Genomic DNA, 21,119 nt, shown 5'->3' with positions numbered 1-21,119 from the left:
GTGGGGGTGGAAGGGGGGAGGGGGAAGGGAAGGGCAGCCAGCCGGTAACAACATCCTTCCCTTCTGGAGAAAAAGCAAGTTGGTCATGTTTTCTAATGAAATAACTTTATAGAATCATAGAATATTAGGATTGGAAGAGACCTCAGGAGGTCATCTAGTCCAATCCCCTCCTCAAAGCAGGACCAACACCAACTAAATCATCCCAGCCAAGGCTTTGTCAAGCCGGGCCTTAAAAACCTCTAAGGATGGAGATTCCACTACCTCCCTAGGTAACCCATTTCAGTTCTTCACCACCCTCCTAGTGAAATAGTGTGTCCTAATATCCAATCTAGACCTCCCCCACTGCAATTTGAGAGCATTGCTTGTTCTGTCATCTGCCACCATTGAGAACAGCCTAGCTCCATCCTCTTTGGAACCCCACTTCAGGTAATTGAAGGCTGCTCTCAAATCCCTCCTCACTCTTCTTTTCTGCAGACTAAACAAGCCCAGTTCCCTCAGCCTCTCCTCATAAATCATGTGCCCCAGCCCCCTAATCATTTTTGTTGCCCTCCGCTGGACTCTCTCCAATTTGTCCACATCCCTTCTGTAGTGGGGGGACACTACATCATCTCCAGTACTAGGCTCTTACGCTGAGTCTGATTGAGAGATTCCTTGCTAAGGCATAGGGCAGTCACTTCCCTCACTCCTGTGCTGCAAGGACAGCAGCGCCCCCCATTGGCCCCTGGGAGTCTCTGGGCCAAAGAGAAGGAGCCATCCTCAATCTCCGTGTTTTTGTCTGAAGAGCTTATCTATTTATGATGGACTTTCATTGAGTCAAAGCAAACTCTTTGTCCCAGCAGCCCCCAATCAGCAAAGGACAGAGTGTGGAAGGCCGACAGTAAAATTCTCCAGCTTCTCCTAAGTCCCCCAAACCATTCTTCCCCTCCATTTCACCAAGCATTCCCTCTCCTGCGCGACCTGTGCCAGGGCGGGGACACCTGGAGATATTCCCTTGTTTACTATGGACCAAGCAGATCCCCTCTCCCCTGTCACGCAGCCCTTGATGATACACACAAATATCCGTGACAAATCCATGAAACTCTCTAAGGAAATGGGGGAATAACACATGGAAAGCGAACTTGATCCAGAGGAGATGAGCCAGAGCCACAGCTTCAGATCAGGATCAGAATTGAAACTCCTGCCGATTTGGGGGTTGCTCACATCTGGGGTTCTAGCTCAGCCCACAAAAGTGAGAGGCCAGAGGTATGAAATTCAGACCCTTCCCTGGATCTCTGGGGCTTTCCCCAAAGGGCGGAGAGAGATTCAGATCTGAGCTGCCAGTGTGGGCCCTGCTCAGATGTTGATGTTTAAGGCAGATACTATGTATTTTAAAGTTGTGCCTAGTAGAGGGAAATAGGCCTCTTTTATCGGTGAATCTGAGGTCTCTCCCAACAATGCTTGCTTTCCCTTAGTGAGAGTTGTGGGGTAGGGAAGGACGTGCTCTGGAGCTGGGGACTTTTTGCCTCCTGGACAGGATAATTAGATAAGTGATCTCTCCAACTGATGAAGCACAAGACACTTCCAGCCCATTTCCTGTGATAAAAGATCTCATGGGTGGGAGGTTACAGTAACAGAAGTGGAAGGATCTTTTCTGGGAGATGAGCCCACGGCTCAGAGAGAGCTCAGGGCAGCATCTGGTCTGCTTGATAGCTGACAGGGGGACCTCATGCATGCTCTCCGATAGATTAGGATGCTGAGTCACAACTGGGAGGCCCTTGTGGAAATACCCTTGCCCCTCCAGCAGCTGCTGCACACACTCTGTCACTCCTCCTCAGTTCAGAACTCAGGAGGAGGAAGGAAAAGAGCCACGATAGAACTGCCCATTGGTGAGTGAAGCTGGCAACGGGGCTTGGTGTATCTTCATTAGAGAGGTCCTTCACCGTACACCAGCAGCTCTCCCACTGGATCGCCACCTGCTTCCACTTAGAGGTTCAATAGCAGCAGAGAACAGAGCAACTTGTTGCAGTGGAGAGCGGCTAGCAGTTTGAACAAGCAGAGAGGATGGCAAGCCAGTGGCAGAGCCCTCGGAAGGAGCCCGAGATTGAGCTTTTCGTGAAGGTGAGTTTCAGAGACATGTATGCTTATGAATTCTGCACACTGGATTCACCCCAGGCAGGAAGGACAATGACCCACTAAACTCACCAGTTACTTTTGATGAAGTTACCTGCAGATTTTTTTGCAGTTCTTTATCATTTAAGAGTGGGGGGCATTGTCCCATTTGCAATTGTCAGCGGTACATATGGTCAAATAGACCCATGACTACATGTGTGAGTGCACAGCGGTTGGCAGAAACGGGTGCCAAGCATGACCAGACTGGAGGAATTCTGAGTCTGGGCTCTGCAGGAATCTATGCATTCTACTGCATAGTGCCAAAGGAACCGTCAGGTTATAAAGTTATCAAGGGGATCAAGTTCTTTTGGTGTGATGTTGTGTTGTTAATTGTTGTTATGCTGATATAAATCATATGTACAGCAGTGTAAATATGGCATGTGCCTTACAGAGACAGATAAGGCATGATCCTGTCCAGAAGAGATAACAGACAATAATACAAACACATTCATTCAATTTCTGCTTCTCTCCAAGTTGTGATTGCAAGACAGACTCTCTGAACTGCTCTGCCTCTCTTTTACTCTGTCTGTGTCAATTATTCAGCTGACAGTTGTTTTGCTGTAGAAATGTTTTCCCCTCAGTTAAGTGCTTTGGGGATGGATTTCCTTTGGAACACTTCAACTTCCCTCTTCAAAACATTCTTAGCAGAAGTGGAGAGAGCAATAAATAAATCAGATATCCTGAATTTCTAAATGAATGTCTGAGAGAGAGACATGACTCTGAACAACTTCCACAACTTTAAATTCCCCGGCCCTGTGCTTGTTACTTGGCTGGCCACTGATTACACCATCACAGTAATAGAACAACACGTGACTTTATCTAGGGCATTTTGATGCAAACAGCAAATGCTCAAGATTTCAGGCTGCAAATATTGTTGAGATTCTGAGTCTTTTAAAAGGAAATGTTTAATATTCTAAAAGTGTCATTTAAATGAGATAGGAGGTTTTATTCCCCAACTATTACAACGAATCCTTCCCACAGCAAATAACAGAAGGCTATCTCGGTCTAGGTTAGAAATCTAGGGACTCAGACTTCACTCTCATTGTTGATGTACAGGACTGTCCAAAGTAAAATTATTCAGGGTTAGGTAAAAGATATTATCTGTCTTAACCTCTCAAAGCCTAGGCTAAATTGCTGAACATAGATACTTCATTAAGATCATCTCCTGTTTACTGTCCTTCAATTGTTAAAACCAAACTTGTCCCAGGGTATTTTGCTGGTGAATTCAATGCTTCTGTGGTTCCCTGTTTTATCACTGTTACCTAGCTAGTCCCTAACTATCTTAGGGAGAGGCAGGAATATGATACACAAGATTGTTTCAAAACTGCATCGGAATCAAGGGGCTTTTTATTAGAGAAGAGAAACAGAAAACAAACGTTTAGTCAGTACTTCCCCTAAAACTTACTTAATTTAGCAGTAAAAACCCCCCTTGGAACAAGTAGTATGGTTGTAAACTAACAGTCCCCTACTGTAACAGTCTCTGTGTTTTAACCATCTTTGGCAGGCAGGCTTTAATGAAACAGGGTCTGATCTAAAGGGGTGTTGAGCAACCACAGATCCCAAAGGGAGTTGTAGGCAGTCAGCACCTCTCTAGATCAAGAGCCAGATCCTGCTCCCCAAGTAACACTGGAGTAACTTTAGAATTACACCCCATTCACACCAGTGTTGGTGGGAGAGAATCTGGCCTTAAACCCCGACACTCTTTTGTGGGGGAGAAGAATCCTGTGAGATGCTGAGTGCTTCCCGCAAGGTGCCGAACACGTAGTTCCAAGCACCTTACAGGACTGGGTGCTTGGTGCCTGGTCTAGTCTCCTGGCAGAGATATTGACCCATAGGACATGGATGGTGTGATGCAGCTGCCCTTTTACCTACCTTTGCTAATGTTCCCAGAGTGGCAGTTCCTGAAGATCTATTGAGAACTTCTTGGTCTTGATTTTTCTTCCTTGTAACTCATGCATCTTCAGATGGTAAAAGCTATTATTTGTGATCATTATTTCTATTCCTGAGGCATACGCTGTTGAGCCAGGCACTGTACAAACACATAGTAAGAGACAGTCCCTGGCATGGCCCCTGGGCATGTCTTCGTTGCAGTTCACTTGAGTTAGCCATACTCAATTTACCCCTCTGGAGTTAGCCTCACGTACGTGAGACCAGCCACAAGGAGGACTAACACTTGAGCTGTTGTGTCCACATCAGCATACATTGCATTCACTCGTGTGGCATGACGGCTGCTGGGAGCCATCCGATGGTTCTTTGCATTATTGTAGGCTGAGCCACTCTATGATCTCTTTGTCAGTGGGTTGTGGGGAAACTTGCCTCTCCTTTCTGGGCACATGGGGAATTGTGGGAAGGCATCAGAGAACTATCAGCACTCGAGTGACGCTAGCCTGCATTCACACTGCAGAGTGGTCATACCAGCAGCTGACAAGTTGTACTAACTTGAGCTTTACCCTATACCCACACTTGGGCTAGTCTACAGGAAGTAACAGCATCACCACACTAGAGTCAAAAGTTTTGTGTCCGGATGGGACTCGAGTTATAACTCAAGTCAACTTTGTGGTGAACACAAGACAGACAGGGTGGGAGAAAGGAATGATTATCTCCATTTTATAGATGGGGAAGAGAGGCACAAAGACATTAAGGATGTATTTTAAAGACACCGAATTTCCTTTGATTTCCAGGGGGGTTAGTGCCTGAATACCTTTAAAAATCTGACTTGAAGTGACTTGCCCAAGGTCACACAGGAAGTCTGTGTCAGAACTGGTGATAGACTGGCCACTGCCTGAGCTGTTAAACTAAGAGCCAAATCCTCAGCTGCTATGGATCAGTGCAGCGCCACTGAAGTTGGTGGAGCTACACCAATTTATCTGAGTTAAGGATCTGTCTGTCTGTCATTGGACTGGCTTTTTTCTACAATCATCATTCTGTTGTTAAAATTCAGCTCTGTCTAACATTACTCAGCTTTGGATTAATTTGTAAAATAATAGAAAAAATATAGATCTTCCCTGTGCCCTCACTCTGGCACTTTGCTCCAATCAATTTCTATCCCTTCATTCCCCTTTGGTCTGCAAGATTGGTCCTCTCTTTGGGTCACCCAAGCAATAATCTTTCTGTGTCTGTCACTCTCCCTCCCCAGCAGCTGTTCCTTAGCTGTCACTGAACTCTCAAGCCTGGATGATATGGCTGCCCCCATTGCAATAGCAGGGAGAGCTCCTTCCAGCTCAGGAGTGTATTGTAAGGGGCCATTTATCAAATTGCAAATTGCACTAGCATGATGTGATATATGCCATCATGTGCCAGCAATGCCCCTCTGCCATGTACATTGGCCAAACCAGACAGTCTCTATGCAAAAGAATAAATGGACACAAATCAGACGTCAAGAATTATAACATTCAAAAACCAGTTGGAGAACACTTCAGCCTCCCTGGACACTCAATTACAGAACTAAAAGTGGCAATTCTTCAACAAAAAAAATTCAAAAACAGACTCCAGTGAGAAACTGCAGAACTGGAATTAATTTGCAAACTGGACACCATCAAATTAGGTCTGAATAAAGACTGGGAGTGATGGGTCATTACACAAACTAAAAACTATTTCCCCATGCTAATTTTTCCCCCGACTGTTACTCACACCTTCTTGTCAACTGTTTGAAATGGGCCACCCTGATTACCACTACAAAAGTGATTTTTCCTCCTGCTGATAATAGCCCACTTTATTTGATTTGTCTCATTAGAGTTGGTAAGGCAACCCCCATATTTTCATGTTCTCTGTATATATATATATATATCTTCCTACTGTATTTTCCACTCCGTGCATCTAATGCAGTGGGTTTTAGCACATGAAAGCTTATGCCCAAATACATTGTTAGTCTCTAAGATGCCACAAGTACTCCTCATTCTTTTTGCTGATACAGACTAATACGGCTATCACTCTGAAACCTGTCACCATTCTTTCAGTACCACTTGTATTGTAGCTGTGGAATTAGGAGACCATTCACTCCTTGCAAATAGGTCTCCATAAATCAGCAGGTAATGACTTCCAGCTGTCTGTGGCCTAGTCTGAATCCAAATCAGCCATCTAGCACCGAAAAGCTCAGCTTCCCATTATCAGTGGCTATAGGGTAGCCAGTCTCCATCTTAGGTTTATGGGTTTGGTATTTTTTCAATTCTCTGCATTAGTAAAGGTCTCGGAGAAAGGCAATAAAGCTCTCTAAGCTTTCAGCACCCAGAAGATTTTCCTCATTTGTAAATATGACTATTTGAAAAGATTTTAGTTATTACCTTTTTTAAAATCAACAAGTAGGATTTTGTGAGCAGTCCAAATTATTTTCTTACACACCCATTAAAAGAGTGGGTGACAAACACAGCAGATAAGTGCATGAAGCGGAGGTGAGGCAGAAGAACGTCTGAGTGCTGGTAGATATACAAATTGATTTTTAAAAATCATATTAATTCATTTGTTCATATTTAATCAGTTCATCCCATTTGGCCTACCTTTGTTCCCATAATTTCATTGTTTGTCTAACCCATAGGAGTTAGGCACCCAAATACTTTTGAGGATCTGGACCTAAATTACTCCATTTCTCTTAATTCTTTTATTCTGATTCCCCCTCCCCCATTCTGTAAAAGGTATTTGCTTCAGCAGCAAGAGGGCACAGTTCTGCAAACACATGGGCTTGGCTTTCAGTCTCTGAATAGTCCTATTGACTTGGGTGGAAATGCTCAGGGGCTTAAAATTAGGCATGTATGCATTTGCAGTGCTGAGGCCTTATAATTACTAGTGGCTTATTCCTGTTCCATATGACTCTTGAGATGGAAATTATTGATTACACAGCTGTTTGATCAGAAATGGTATCAGAAAATACTCTTGGGAGAATATTCATTTGAATAGTTTCTTTTCAGCATAGTAAAGGTAAGGGGGGAACATTTTTAAATTGCCATTTTGTTTATTTAAACCTTCAGCTTTCCTTGGTTTAATTCTGATGCACTAGTTGTCTTTACAAGAGTCTGATGGATCAGGGTAAAATTTCCAAAGGTGCCTATGTGAGCAGGGGCCTGATTTTCCAAGCTATGTAGGTGCGGGAGCCTAAAGCTGCAGACAGATACCTAGTGGGATTTCTGAAAGCCCTAAGCAGGCTGGGTGCCTCACTCCCACTGAAAGCCCATGGGAGTTGGGTGCCTAACTTGTGTGGGAATTTTAAAGTACCTCATAGGCACCTAGCTGCATCTTTAGGCACCTGAGCACCTCTAAAGTCTGGCCCTCGACTTTCAGTGGGAGTGAGACTCCCCCAGTGCCTAAGCGTATGTCAACACTGCAATAAAACCCCTGCAGCTGGCCTGGGCCACCTGATTTATGGGCTCGGGCTGCGGGGCGGTAAGATTGCTGTGTAGACATTGGAGCTGGCCAATTCCAGCGAGTTAGGGGCCTAACGACCTTTAAAAATCTACCCTTAGGTTCTTCTGAAAATGTCACCCTGAGAGCCCAGTGTAGCCTGCAGACCCTGCTATGCTGGCGCTGATGCACGAGAAGGAGCCCAGCTTATGGATTTATAAATGTGGAACCCCCCAGCTGGCATTATTACAGTCACTTTTCAGAGTAGAACCCCACTTGGAGAAGGGGCCAACAGTTTGAGAGTTATTATAGCCTTGTATTGAACGATCCCACCTCTCCTATACTGACCTGGGCTGGAGTCAACCCAGAGCCTTCCAAACACATGCAAGACTCCTGGAGGAGCCTGTCTAGATGTATTTGTTTATTAGGATTTCTACAGAGAATGAGGGGTGTAATCTGTGTCTGACAAGGTAGCCCCAGGACTTGCCCAGTAGGCTTGCAGTGTTCTTCATTTTTGTTGCACTGGCTGAAGACTGACTTTCGTTTTTAAAAAGGGAATTGTTTGTCTGGTTCATGGAAAATCTGAGCCTTTGGGAATTTATGCCTTGTCCCTTTAAATCAGCAAGTGAACAGTGAAAAGAAAACAAACTACTGTTTTCCTGGAACATGTTAGTGCATTTTCTCCCACACCCTCCCTCTTGAGTTTTTCCTCCTGCCAGCGAGGAGCCTCCCTTCCTGTTGAATGCATTATCAAACTCCATCCTCCTTTTGTGCCTCCCTCCCCGACTGCTACCACCAGCGCTGAGTGTACCAGCCTCCCCCTCCCTTTCACACTTCCTGTCTCAAGAGCCCCTGACAATCTAGCTTCTAGAGACAGGCTTTCCAAAATATGGCAGCAAGGGGCACAGAGAGCTTTCATACTGCCTTCCCCTCTGACCCAGCTCCCACCAGGAAACAGAAACAATATCGCACTGGCTTACAAAAGAATCATTGTGAGTGGTGCTGGTTCATGAACCCAGCAGCCCCACTAGGGGCATGGCCCACCTGCTCTGATGACAATCAGTGTTGGTGCATTTCAGGTGCTCTGATACCATGGTGACAAGGGTGGTATAAATAGCTAGATTAAATTCAGTCTTTCAGGGGGTTGCTTAAGTGTGACTTGATAATGTTATGTTTGCTTTTGTATGCACTGGAGGGGTTCAATGCAGGCTTTCTGGGCTAGTGAATCCAGCCTATGGCCACTGCCACCTATAACTTATACCTCCCCCCCGTTACACAACTCCTCTGACTTAGCTCCCCAAGCCTGGGTGAAAGTTAGTGTACTAGGGGCTAATTACCTCCTGCTTTGCCTCATGTGTGATCATTCACAATTGTGCAAATGAGCTGTGAACTGCCACCAGATCAGAATGCTAGGCTTACATCCATGGCCCCGGCAAAGCTCAGAATGGCATGGGTGCTGTAGTGGCCACTGCACTTCCCCGGTACTGGGCTGTCTATGCACTCGGCTTCCCCCACCTCTCCTCTTCATCTTCCCCATGTAATTTCAAACAGCCTGATGCCCTGTCTCTGTAATGGACCCTCAACCTCTAACCACCCCCAGACTTCTGGGAAGGGATTTCCAAAATACAGACACAAACCTAGATCTGAATTTCATGCTTAGGTGTCTCTCTGTTTAATGGGATGGACTGGACCCCTGAATCCTAACATATCCCTTAAAAAACCTAAACACATATGCAAATGGTGTAGCCTGGGCCTATATCTAGATAGACTATAAATGTGCCATGTGACTTAGATTATAATTGCTATGAGAACCATCTGAGCATCTCCCATCTCTGGTCCATTTGAAATCTCAACCATAATGTTGCATTGAATCTCCTTTTTTAAAAAAATGGAGAGAAAGGCACCTTTGATGATCTGGGCCTAACTCCCAATGAAACCAGTGAATCACCCGTTATGCTGCCACTGCCTGTTTACCAAGCCCGGAGCTGTGCTAGCAGCTCCTTGCCCAAAGCCACTTGCAGAGGCCCAGCTGTGGGAGACATCTGATGCCCAGTGAGCAGCATTGGTCTATTTTGCTCCTTCTGCAGGCTGGCCTGGATGGCGAGAACATTGGGAATTGTCCCTTCTGCCAGCGTCTCTTCATGGTTCTGTGGCTCAAAGGTGTCAAATTCAACGTGACCACAGTGGACATGACGAGGTAAGGGAACAGAGGTAATTCTTGCCAGTGAGACATCCAGAGTACACAGCAGGAGAGCTCAGGGCTGCCCCTTGGTTTGTGTGCACCAACAAAGTCTCTAAGGTGCCACAAGTACTCCTCTTCTTTTTGCGGATACAGACTAACACAGCTGCTACTCTGAAACAAAATCTTAGTGTCATATGGCTCAATTGCTCTTCAATCTACACTTCAGATCTTTCCCGCTGTCAGCATCACATTCCCTTTCATTACATCTGCCACGTCACTGGCATAGATGTAGTTGACTGGCATCATTACGAGGTCTAGCTGTGACCAAATTCTCGCCTCACTTATTTGCCCCCTCCCCCCCCCCCCCCCCCCACACACACTGACCTCCCTGGAATTACACAGGGGATAAGCCTGCAGGGAATTTGGCCCCAAAATCAAAGTTCAGGCCATTGTACCTTAAGCAATTGGGGACACAATGTGAACAACAAACATTTGTCCATGGACATTCATGCAAGATGTCCTGTAGTGACAGGGCCATGACAAGATGGCAGTCAGCCCTCTTGGCAAATTGAAATGACTACACATATCCCATGGGCTGCCAAAGATGGATGTGCCAATGGCCAGTGAAGTCAATGGGAGCTGTGAACTCAGGGTATAATTTGGCCCTTTATCTAGGGCGCTCCCTCTCCTGATCAGCATGGCTCTGGCTCCAAAACATGGGGCCCATGATTCCTTTTCACCACTATGACTCCTCCATGTACTAATCTGTGTCTCTCACTATTTGATGCCTTCACCATGTGGTGTTTAAGAGCAGGTTGGACAAACACCACTCAGGGATGTTCTAGGTTTACTGGTCCTGCCTCAGTGCAGGGAGCTGAATTAGATGACCTCTCAGGGTCCCTTCCTGTCCTACCATTCTATGTTCTTCTTGGTGGTTGTGCATGGTGGTGAGATGAGATTGTGACACTGCACTTGCAGTGAGGCCTTCACCTCAGCAGTGAATCCCTCTTTTTTTTTTAAAAAAAAAATTCATTCTAGGAAACCTGAAGAACTGAAATCTCTGGCTCCAGGGACCAACCCTCCATTCTTATTGTTCAACAAGGAGCTGAAAACAGACTTCATTAAGATCGAGGAGTTCCTGGAGCAGATGCTGGCACCTCCTAAGTATTTAATATCATAGTATTATGTACTTCTTTGCCACCTTCCAGCCAGGAGATGTGAACTGCCTCCAGATCAGAACACTGGGCCTAGATCCGTGGCTATGACAAAGCTCGAATGGCAGCGGTGCAGTAGTGGCCATTGCACTTACCCAATTCTGGGCTTCCCCTGCCTCCCCTCTCACTCCTTGCACTTTGCAAACATTGATCGGTTCAGCAGTGGTACTCATCTTGTTATCTTGTGTGGCGGGGGCACGGACAGAGGCACAGAGAGGGACTGGGAGCCAGTGGCAGCAAGTAGAATGTTGGAGCTCTGGTTCTAGTCCCTTGCTCTGAGCAATGTATTGCTCTCTCCATGAAGGTATTGCTCAGGCCAAGGTACTGCTGTATGTCCCTGGGAAGAAGCAGAGGTAGGCTTTTGCCTAGTGTGAGACCGTTGGTTTAAGGTTGTGACCCCCCACCCCCTTCCTCTATGAATAGCTAAGCAGCAAGGAAACAGTTTGGCCTGTGAGATAACACAATGGAAGGAAATTCACTGTGTGATCTCTGGATGCAGGCAAAGAGGGAAAAGGGCTCGACAGGCAAGCCACAGGGGTGGGGGATGTGGTGAGAACGTGCAGGTGGATCGGTTTAGAGACCCAAGAAGCAGATGCCGTTATTTTTGAAGCAGGGGAAGGGAAGGGATTCGAAAACCTTTTTTCTGCTTGTTTTTGAAAGGGGCAGGTGCATGTAGCTGAGCCAAAGCGAACACTCCAGCCCAGGGGTTAGGAATGCAGCCAGCTCCTGGCCGAGCGGTTATGATGCGCTCACTCTTGGCTCTCTCCCCGACTGTTCGCTGCAGTGGTAAACAGGAGACACCTTAAAGGGCCGGAACAGTTCACAGTTGGGGCTTTAGGCCAGATCCTGAGCTGTAGAAAGCTGCGTGGCTCTCCCGAGTCTCCCCCCCTTACCCCCCTGATGAGTTACCAGCTGTTGCTGGCTGCATGGCTGTCTGGATGGAACCCAAAGCAACACTCTTTGGATAGCAGGGAGCAGAATCCTAGCTCGGGGTTCCTCCTTCAGCTCCATATTGCCCTGAAAACTCCCCTTTGTGCCTAGTCAGGCTTTGGGACATACCTAGCTAGAGGTCATCACTGCATGACCCTTTCCAGATTGCACCCACGTCCCGAGCAAGCTGGCATGCGGGCACTCCAGGAGCTCATGCTAGAGGAATCCAAGGTATCCTCTAAGTCCTGGGGCCAGATCTGCAAACGAGCTCAGCACATTGGGCACATGTTGGGTGCTGGGATCTTTTGCAAATCTGTCCACAGTGGCGGGGGCTGAGCCCCTCTGAAAGCCCTGGCCTGAGAGGCCTGATTCCTGTGGGAGTTAGGGGCTGAAATGCCTCTGGAGGAGTACACCCTTAGCGACCATGGGACACACCAACGCTCAAGGCTCAAGCGTTTCACTGGGCGACTGCTGAGCACATGAAACACTGAGGCTTTGCTCTCCATCCTCACTCACCTCACAGCTTTCAGCCCAGTAGGCACGGCACAGAGATGAGGCAGGTGTGAGTCTCAACTCAGTGCAATGGCATGGTGCAGTCCTGCCCTCTCCTCTCCCAGACGAGAGCACTTAGACCAATGGCTTATAGATTAACTCCTGTACAGAGTTCAAAGCTCTTTAGCCCCTCAAGTCTTCCCCTTCTTCTGGGAGCTAATTCAAGCCTCTTCCCCTAAGCTCAGGAGTCCCACAGCCTCCTCCATGGCCTGAGTAATAATCCAGGCAGGCTTACTTCCCTTGCATTTCAGAGTCTGCCAGCCCCCCTCCTGCCCTGGGAAAGCTCAGCCAGCAGTAGTGCTGATCTCCTGGGGAACCTCCTCTAGGTGCACCCGCCGCCAGCTGAACTACCTTTCCGCAGGTCCAGGCACTCGTTAGCTGCCAACCAGCCGCCTGGGCATGGCATTAATAACCTACAGGTGGGCTGAGCTGAGGTTGCTCTCCTTAAAGGGGACAGCCACACTGTGACAAACAGACTCATGGGAAAAAGCACATTACCTGCTCAGATGGTCAGGTCTAGTTACAGGACAGCACCCCTTGCCAGGAGAGGTTTTGGTACCTGCAACAGTGTTATGTTGGGACACCCTTCAACCTTCATGCCTCACCCCAGGCCACTGGATAGGTACTGGAGCCGCTAGCCTGCGCTGCTACAGCTTTGCTGCTATTGCTGCCGGAGCTAGCTAGGTCAGAACCGGCTCGGGTCTGTCTACACGGGCTGCATTCCCCGCTCTGACTGCAGTGTTGACAGACCCTGAGTCTGGCAAAGCCCATCTTGGGGCCAGTGCAGGGCTGGGCCTAACACAACAGCTGAGCTGATATTGGCATGCAGGGTGTACTGGGATACCTCGAGAACAAAAGGCATTTCCCCATGGAGCTGTGTGAGTTTCCATCTCCCCCTCCGTGCCAATCCGTGCACACCTGTCTGAAGCCAGCATCCTGGAAGTGCCAGCAGAGCTCAGAGCTTCCCTCTATCCCTTGGGCAGGAAGCTAGATGAGGTTGATCATTGCAGGGCTTTATGCTTTTGAACCCATCTCAGTCCTTGTGGGTTGTATAGTCACTAGAAGAGAATGCAGCTGAGTATCCTTCTAATGGCAGAGTGAATTCTCCATATATGACTCTGTGCATTTATCTGTTTAAGGTACCCACACCTGAGCCCCAAATACAAGGAGTCCTTTGATGTGGGCAGCAACATCTTTGCCAAGTTCTCTGCATACATCAAGAATCCCCACAAGGAAGCAAATGAGAGTAAGGAACCCTGGGGTATTTTTATTTATTATTCTGAGTCCATCATTTCCCCTGGAAATTTACTTCCCTGGATCCTGAAGCAAAACCTATTAGAAAAATAGCTCGCTCAGCCAGGGGGATCCAGAGGGTGTCTCAGCTGTCCACAGTCCATGAAGCTGGGGATGTCGGTGCACAGAATGGGAGCTACAGAACCTCCAGGAGAGGTCGGGGGGGGGGGGGGGAATGCCTCTCAGCAGCAGTGGCAGGGATCTAAAGGTGCTGAGTATTGGTGACAAGTCCTGCGTGCAGGATTCCTGCTCTTTGAGAGGGCATCCTATGGCTGGGCTGGAGTCCCCGCTGTCTCCCACACTCCACCCGCCCAAGTGATGCCCCTGGCAATTAAAGCAATAAAGTGGAAGGACAGAAGCAACCCTGCCTTTCACCCAGCACCATCTGAGGATCATGATCCATAGCTTGTGCTGTAAAGGCCTGGAAGCAGCAGAGCATCAGGATAGGTGGCTGCTAAAGGAGCAGCTCTGATAGCTCTGCCTGCACAGAGCCCTGTTCTGTACACACTCTGAGCAGTTCTGGCACACCCTACTGGGGGCAGCGGGACATCGCACTGTGTTTGGTGGATCTGGGCTTGGGGAGGCGGCCTACCACTGGTTTGGCCAACCCCCTCTAACCAGTCCCTCTCAGAGAAGGTGGCAATACGTATTAGGGGCATGTTCAGATCCTACAGCTCTTTGGAAGGTGCCGAAAGGATATATTCTGGGGTTTCTCCACCAAAATTCCAACAGTGGTCCCAGGTGGAAACCCCTCTTCAAGTATGGCCCAGCTCAATGGTACAAGTATCAGGGACCTGTCTATGAGGGTGGAGATTTTTTTGGTGGGGGCAGGGGCGCGGATTGTGTCTATACCTACACATTGGGGCAGGTTCATTATCTCATGCCAGGGGCCCTGGCTGTGATCTCAGTTGGGCTGGTGTAGATCAAGAGTAACTCTACTGAAATCAGTGGAGTTGCAGTAAAACTGGTGGGTGTGAGAGCAGAATCTGCTCAAGGTCTTTCACACTAACACTGCGGTTTCTCCTTGGGTGCAGATTTTGAGAAGGCTTTGCTGAGGGAGTTCAAACGCCTGGATAACTACCTGAACAACCCACTCCCTGAAGAAATCGACCAGGACAGTACTGAGGAAGTCCTGGTCTCCAACAGGAAGTTCCTGGATGGGAACAGGCTGACGTTAGCTGACTGCAACCTGCTACCCAAGCTGCACATCATCAAAGTAAATCCACCTGCTAGCTACAGAGGCCACAACCTCTGGGTCAAAGGGCAGGCCAGCACACGAAGTACGGGATTTTCAAAAGTGCCCTCATGCCCAGGGAGTGCAAGGTCCTGTGACAGTTAGCAGGACTTGTGCTCCTAAATCACTTAGGCCTACCTCCTCATTGAGATCAATGCCAGTTAGGCACATGAGTACCTTTGAGGATCTGGGCCTTAGGGGCTTGGGAGAATCACCTCCCAAAGCAGTACAGGTTCCTTTACACTCCCAACTAGAGCCAGCTCACCATATCTGACCTTGTGAAGCTTTGGGGAGCTGAGGCACTGTCCAATTCCAGCTCAGAATATTCTGACTCAAGCCTGTCTGTACTCATCCCCTTTGGCACCATCCCCTGCTCTGTGTCTCGCTTGTCCCTTCAGTAGGGCATTTAGCTGAGCAGTGGACTGGCAAGGGAGGCTAGAACAGCTGAGCCAGGTCTGAGCATTAAACATGGGTGAATTTCATCCCAACGAGAGTGAAGGAAGCTCTATCACTCGAGGGATCTAAAGCTAAACAGGAAAAGCACTGGAGAGAAACCTGTAGGGACAACCTCACTCCAGCCCCTGCTCTTCGTGAGGGACCAACACTACTAGCCAGACCCAAACACAGTACTGTCAACCAAAGTCTGGGAAGCTCCTGGCTAGCTCTCAAAGGCGATGTCCCAAGTAAAGGTTTCACCCCTTCTGTCCAGTGTGAAGTATCACCCCTTCTGTCAAGTGTGAAGCTCTGATGTTATTTTCAGGAATATGGCTTTCACAGCCAGTACTTTTGGAAGCGCTGGGGCACCTTTGTGTCTCTGGTTCAAAGCCAGACTGGGTGGACAGCTCCCCTCCTGCCTGCAACCCTCCCTTGCTTCTGGAGTTAACAGCCTTGAACCCATCGATCTCATCCATGATGAACAATAAGTTTGAAATTAGGGAGAGGATTGCTGCAGGAACAGAGCACAGTGTGTAATAGCCATCCCTGACATGCTGGATGGATGAGCCAAGAAAGCAGAGATTTTGAGCTTCAAATCTGGCTGTCTTCTTCCTCTGAATGAGGATATTGATCCAGAAGGGACAGGAGGGATTTGTGGGAACTCAGTGGACTTCACTGTTTCATCCACTTCATGATTTTCACTCCCACTCTTACGTGGATTGCCTTGGCCAACCTTTAGGGGGCACCCTGGGAATTCCAAATCAAGATTAGTTGCTCATGGAGTCCTGTTTGGTCCAACATGCTACAGTGGAACCTCAGAGTTACGAATGCCTTGAGAATGGTTGTTCGTAACTCTGAACAAAATGTTCTGGTTCTTTCAAAGTTTACAACTGAACAGTGACGTAACACAGCTTTGGAACTTTACTCTGCAGGAGAAAAATGCTGTTTTTAACCATCTTAATTTAAATGAAACAAGCACAGAAACAGTTTCTCTACCTGGTCAAAAATTTTTTTTAAACTTTCCCTTTATGTTTTTAGTAGTTTACATTTAACACAGCACTGTACTGCCTTTTTTTTTTTTTTTGTCTGCTGCTGCCTGATTGCATACTTCCAGTTCCAAATGAGATGTGTGGTTGACTGATCAGTTCGTAACTCTTAGGTTCTACTATAGCACCTAGAGGCCCCAGCTGAGACTGGGGCCTCATTGTGCTGGGCATGGCCCAAGGTGGGATTATTGTCCCCGCTTTACAGCTGTGAACTGAGGCACAGAGAGATTAGGTGAGTTGACCAAGGTTGCCCAGAGAACCAATGATGGAGCTGGGAAGTGAATCCTGAGTTTCTGCATGCCAGACCAGTGCTTTAACAACAAAGCCTGTGGGCTTCCAGGTCCATGGGGCCAGATCTTATCCTGATACCCAGAAGTCTAATAATCACCTGCATTTTCTCACCCTTCACCCATCTAGATTGCTGCCAAGAAATACCGTGACTTCGAGATCCCAGCGGAAATGACAGGCATCTGGCGCTACCTCCACAATGCCTACTCCCGTGATGAGTTCAGCCACACATGCCCAGCCAACGAGGAGATAGAACGCACCTACGCCAGCGTTGCCAAGAAGATGACCTAGGGGGCAGCCAAATGAGCTGGTTTTTGAAACCCCTCTTTCCATTGGAAACACTGCCATGAAAGCTGCCTTCTTCTGAATGGCCACGCCAGTAGAACAGCCCAGTCCTGTCACCTGCAAACATTCAGGATCTAGGAACTGCAGGAATCATTATGATGTAATTAGTAACTGCCTTTCAGAAAATAACCCCGTGCTTCCAGCTGCTGCAGCTACCCTACTCATGTGTAGATTGACTGCACCCTGATTGTACAGCTATAATCATTGCATGTATAGAAATGGCACCACTCAGCTGCCGAGGCAGCTGCTTTGTCATTCCTTAGAGGCTAGGATTCCCAACCGTTTTGTGGGATCACCAATGTTTATTGCGCAAAACTGCGCAGAGCTGGTGACCATGTGGCATAGTGCGGTTTAAGTATCACCCTTTTGAATCTGGAGGGTGGGGTACAAATGATGTCTTAGATCCCAGAAAAATGGGTTTTCACAGATGCATAGAGTTTAGGCCAGAAGACACCATCAGATCATCTAGACTTACCTACCCTGTATAACACAGGGCATTACATTTCACCCACTTACCCCTGCTTTGAACCCAATCACTTGTGTTTGGCTAAAGTATATTTTCTGGAAAGGCATTTGAAGACATCGAGAGATAGCCCAGGGCTGCACCAGCGGGGGCTGCTCTAGGTGAGGAATGAGGTGCACTGGAGGAGCTGTGTGAAGGCTCTAGAATGGGAGGCTCTGCAAGTCACAAACATACCAACAACAGACACTGAACTACAGTGCCTTCCCCTCCTCCGATACCAGGTTTCCATTGCTCTGGCTCCACTGACTTCAGCGGAGCTCCTCCTGAGGCATGTAGGTGTAAGTTTGAAGTGGATCAGGCTCACACATATCACAATCTCAATACAGAGCACCAGCAGCAAAGAGCCATTTCTTATACAAAGTTCACCCGGTAAGTGTCAGTGATCAGCTTGGAAACTCTTGCAAGAGAACTGCCCCATCTTACTCCTGGAATGTGGACTGCTAAGACTTAGGTGCTCCACCTCCAGATCTCCCTGACCCCCCGCAGCAACGCAGCTTGACCAGGAGAGGTTCCCCTTTCAGGTACAGGCAGTGCGGGAGTTTTCCATGATTGGGCAAGAGACTGTGAACTTTCCCCTGATCCCACACAAGCTGTACCCACCTGCCCAGCCAACCAGGGTGGACAAAAATTGATTTACTTTCTAAAACAAAAGGGGTTTTGTAATTGATGTGCAGCGTATCAAGGTCAAACTGTGTGTGCGCGTGCCCAGAGCACCCAGGCCCATTTCCACCGCTGGGTGAGCCTAGCACAGTTCCACTGAAGGGTGACTCCAGCTGAGGATCTGGCCCACATAAGCATGGAGTGACTGATGCTGGCTCAAGAAGTATGACCCTTGAGGCCCTTTTCTACCACTGTGACCTTGGGAGTTGCTACTAGCTCCGGCATAGTCCAGGAGGCAACTGATAGAGGCTTGCTGAGAGGGGCTGGCTCAGTGCTCATGGCCACACTTTCCCCTCCTCCATTAGATTTGTGATGCTGGCGCCTCCTGCCAAAATCTGTACCCAGGAATCTGTCCCCTCCCCCCAAATAGTACAGAAGCTAATGGCAACATAGATATTCTGTAGAATGCAATGGCATGCCTATAATGTACTAAGCATTACAGATCTGCACTGGGCACTGAGATGGTAAAAGCCCCCTAGAAAACTCACTAAGCTTCTCTCTTACTTGTACTTTTGCACTAAAAAGTGTGTACTCGCAATTCTGCTTTTGATATATTTGTTAGTTTCATTAAGGTGATAATAAACTTTATTTTATATACAACTTTCACAACCCGGCCCCAGACTGCTGTCCAGGAGACGCTGAGAGCTAGAGAAGGCAGTAGAGCATAAAAAGGTGTCTGGTTGTGCTGGGAACATGAGAAAGTGAATACTAATTGTCCTTCTAAAATAAACAGTAATAATAACCTCCATTTTCTGTGCTGTCCCTTGTGCTGGATCCCAACATGCTGTACAGACTAGAGGGATATAGACACCACCTGGAAGGCAGCCTGCTCTGGGGTGGCACACCGCATCTGCTCTGCATCCCCAGTTCTACAGGAATTCCACGGCCCCTGTAATTTCCTCAGAACCTGCAGAATGGGAGAAGCCACAGCTGCATAGCAACAGCTGTGGTATCCCTGACGATGTCACTCACTTGCATTAGGAACAGTGCAAAGGAAGGGGCCTGCTGACCACACGTTGGTTGAGGACATGGCCCTTCATAGGGCTCTCAGGCCCCTCAGTTTTGGCAGCATGGCCTGTCTCTTTGCTGTGCTGACATTAGTTCCCTGTTGGCATCTGAAGTGCCCATGCCACCAGTGAGGGGTGCAGAGCCTGTAGGGGGCACTTACTGCTGGTCAGTAACCTCCACCCTTGCTTTCTGTACCATGTGCTTGGATTTGGGGGAGGAACACTCTGCATCCAGGGACTGGTCCCTGACTCCTCCCCAAGGGGTAGGCCCCATCCCCCATTTCACCATGTCCATCACGGCCCCAATCCACGGCAAACATGAGTCTGTTCAGCAGCAGCAAGCTGTAGCCACTGGTGCTTTTAGCTCTTGAGGTCCCCAGTTCAGTCCCTGGTGTGCAAGGGCCTCCAACTTGCCTGGGCATTCTACACAGTGCCATCGGATACCACCATGCAGCAGCATTTCCTGTGAGCCTGTTATGCTTCATTTACTCCCACCTGTTTCCTCTGTGCAATGCAAGGGAAGGAAGTAGAGGGGCCAAAGACACTAAACAAGATGGACTCAGAGAGTAAAGAGAAAGAGCCAAGCACACAAGAAATCAAGAACATGTATTAAACATGTCAGGGTTTATTAAATAAAAAAGCTCCAAGTGGGGTTAAGCCACCAAGTGCTAGAACTGGGGGAATGAACGGCGGCAAACCTAATGAGATGGACAATTGCTAAGTGCATATCCTGGAGGCCTGGAAAATGATCAGCAATGGGTTTTCTTTTTCTTTTTCCCACTTAGCTGTCCCTGTTGCTCGACCAAGTCAGTCATGTGATGTGCAGGAAACCAGTGCAGCTGCCTTGTGGTTTTCAACATGAGACTTTGATTGTTCAATTTTCTTCTTAATCGTCTGCTGATCCTGGGGCATGGAGCCCTCTCGCCTTGTGACCTCTGCAATGAGCCTGACAGGCATAAGTACCAACTGACTCATACACAGTATGCGTCATGCTATTTTGTCTTCCTAGTTTGTCTGAAATTTTCAATGCTGAAACAAGCCTAGAACAGTTCCAGCCCTTTAAGATTCCTCTTATAGTGCAGCACGGGGATGTCTCTTTCCAGGATCTCAGTATTATTCAGTGAAATTCACCCTGCAGGATAGGGGGAACCTTTAAAGGCACCAGATGCCTGATTCTCACACTGCAGAATACTTGACTCCAGTGGGTTTCCATGCATGCTGTGGCAGGGGAATACAGGCCCAGGACTGTAGCCTATATTTCAGTGGTTCTCAAACTTTTGTACTGGTGACTTCTTTCACATAGCAAGCCTCTGAGTATGACCTTACAAATTAAAAACACTTTTTTATATATTTAACACCATTATAAATGCTGGAGGCAAAGCAGGGTTTGGGGTGGAGGCTGACAGCTCGCAACCCCCCCCTGTAATAACCTCGTGACCCCCTGAGAGGTCCCGACCCCCGGTTTGAGAACCCCTGCTATATTTCAATATGGACTATTTCATCTGAATAGAGTCAAGCCCTGTTCTCTCTCTCAACATACTAAGTCAGTTACCCCCTTAGGGTATGTCTACACTATGAAATTAGGTCAAATTTATAAAAGTCGATTTTTAGAAAGTGATTTTATACAGTCAATTGTGTGTGTCTCCACTAAGCGCATTAAGTCAGCGGAGTGCGTCCACAGTACTGTGGCTAGTGTTGACTTTCGGAGCATTGCACTGTGGGTAGCTATCCCACAGTTCCCACAGTCTCCGCCGCCCATTGGAATTCTGGGTTGAGCTCCCAATGCCTGATGGGGCAAAAACATTGTCGCGGGTGGTTTTGGGTACATGTCGTCAGTCGCCCCTCCCTCCATGAAAGCAACGGCAGACAATCGTTTTGCGCCTTTTTTCTGTGCGGATGCCATACTGCTTTCAGCAGAAGTTGCAGTAGGG

At 47.9% G+C, this 21,119-nt stretch overlaps 1 protein-coding gene across 2 annotated transcripts; it reads left to right on the top strand.

Moving 5' to 3' along the window:
* The first annotated feature begins 1,362 nt into the window (after positions 1–1,362).
* Positions 1,363–18,929, top strand: CLIC2 (chloride intracellular channel 2). 2 transcript variants are annotated; one of them, XM_007056240.4, is made up of 6 exons: positions 1,363–2,097; positions 9,567–9,676; positions 10,700–10,825; positions 13,497–13,603; positions 14,685–14,866; positions 16,783–18,929. In XM_007056240.4, exons 1-6 carry the CDS (start codon positions 2,041–2,043, stop codon positions 16,942–16,944), a joined length of 744 nt encoding a protein of 247 aa, XP_007056302.1. In that variant the 5' UTR covers positions 1,363–2,040; the 3' UTR covers positions 16,945–18,929. The 2 variants fall into 2 exon arrangements, with proteins under 2 accessions (XP_007056302.1, XP_037764571.1); XM_037908643.2 differs by lacking the exon at positions 10,700–10,825 and having other exon boundaries at positions 1,614–2,097.
* Positions 18,930–21,119: the final 2,190 nt, after the last annotated feature.

Source organism: Chelonia mydas, chromosome 9 (assembly GCF_015237465.2).
Source record: "Chelonia mydas isolate rCheMyd1 chromosome 9, rCheMyd1.pri.v2, whole genome shotgun sequence".
Classification (NCBI taxonomy): Eukaryota; Metazoa; Chordata; order Testudines; family Cheloniidae; genus Chelonia; species Chelonia mydas.
Note: the sequence above shows the minus strand (reverse complement) of the source record. Positions and strands in the feature narration are given on the sequence as shown.

Bases quoted from the DNA above. Each gene is read 5' to 3' on its own strand.
- CLIC2 (XM_007056240.4), top strand. From the start codon at position 2,041: ATGGCAAGCCAGTGGCAGAGCCCTCGGAAGGAGCCCGAGATTGAGCTT. The intron at 10,826-13,496 runs GTATTTAATATC...TATCTGTTTAAG, and splicing joins CAGATGCTGGCACCTCCTAA to GTACCCACACCTGAGCCCCA. The intron at 13,604-14,684 runs GTAAGGAACCCT...CCTTGGGTGCAG, and splicing joins CCACAAGGAAGCAAATGAGA to ATTTTGAGAAGGCTTTGCTG.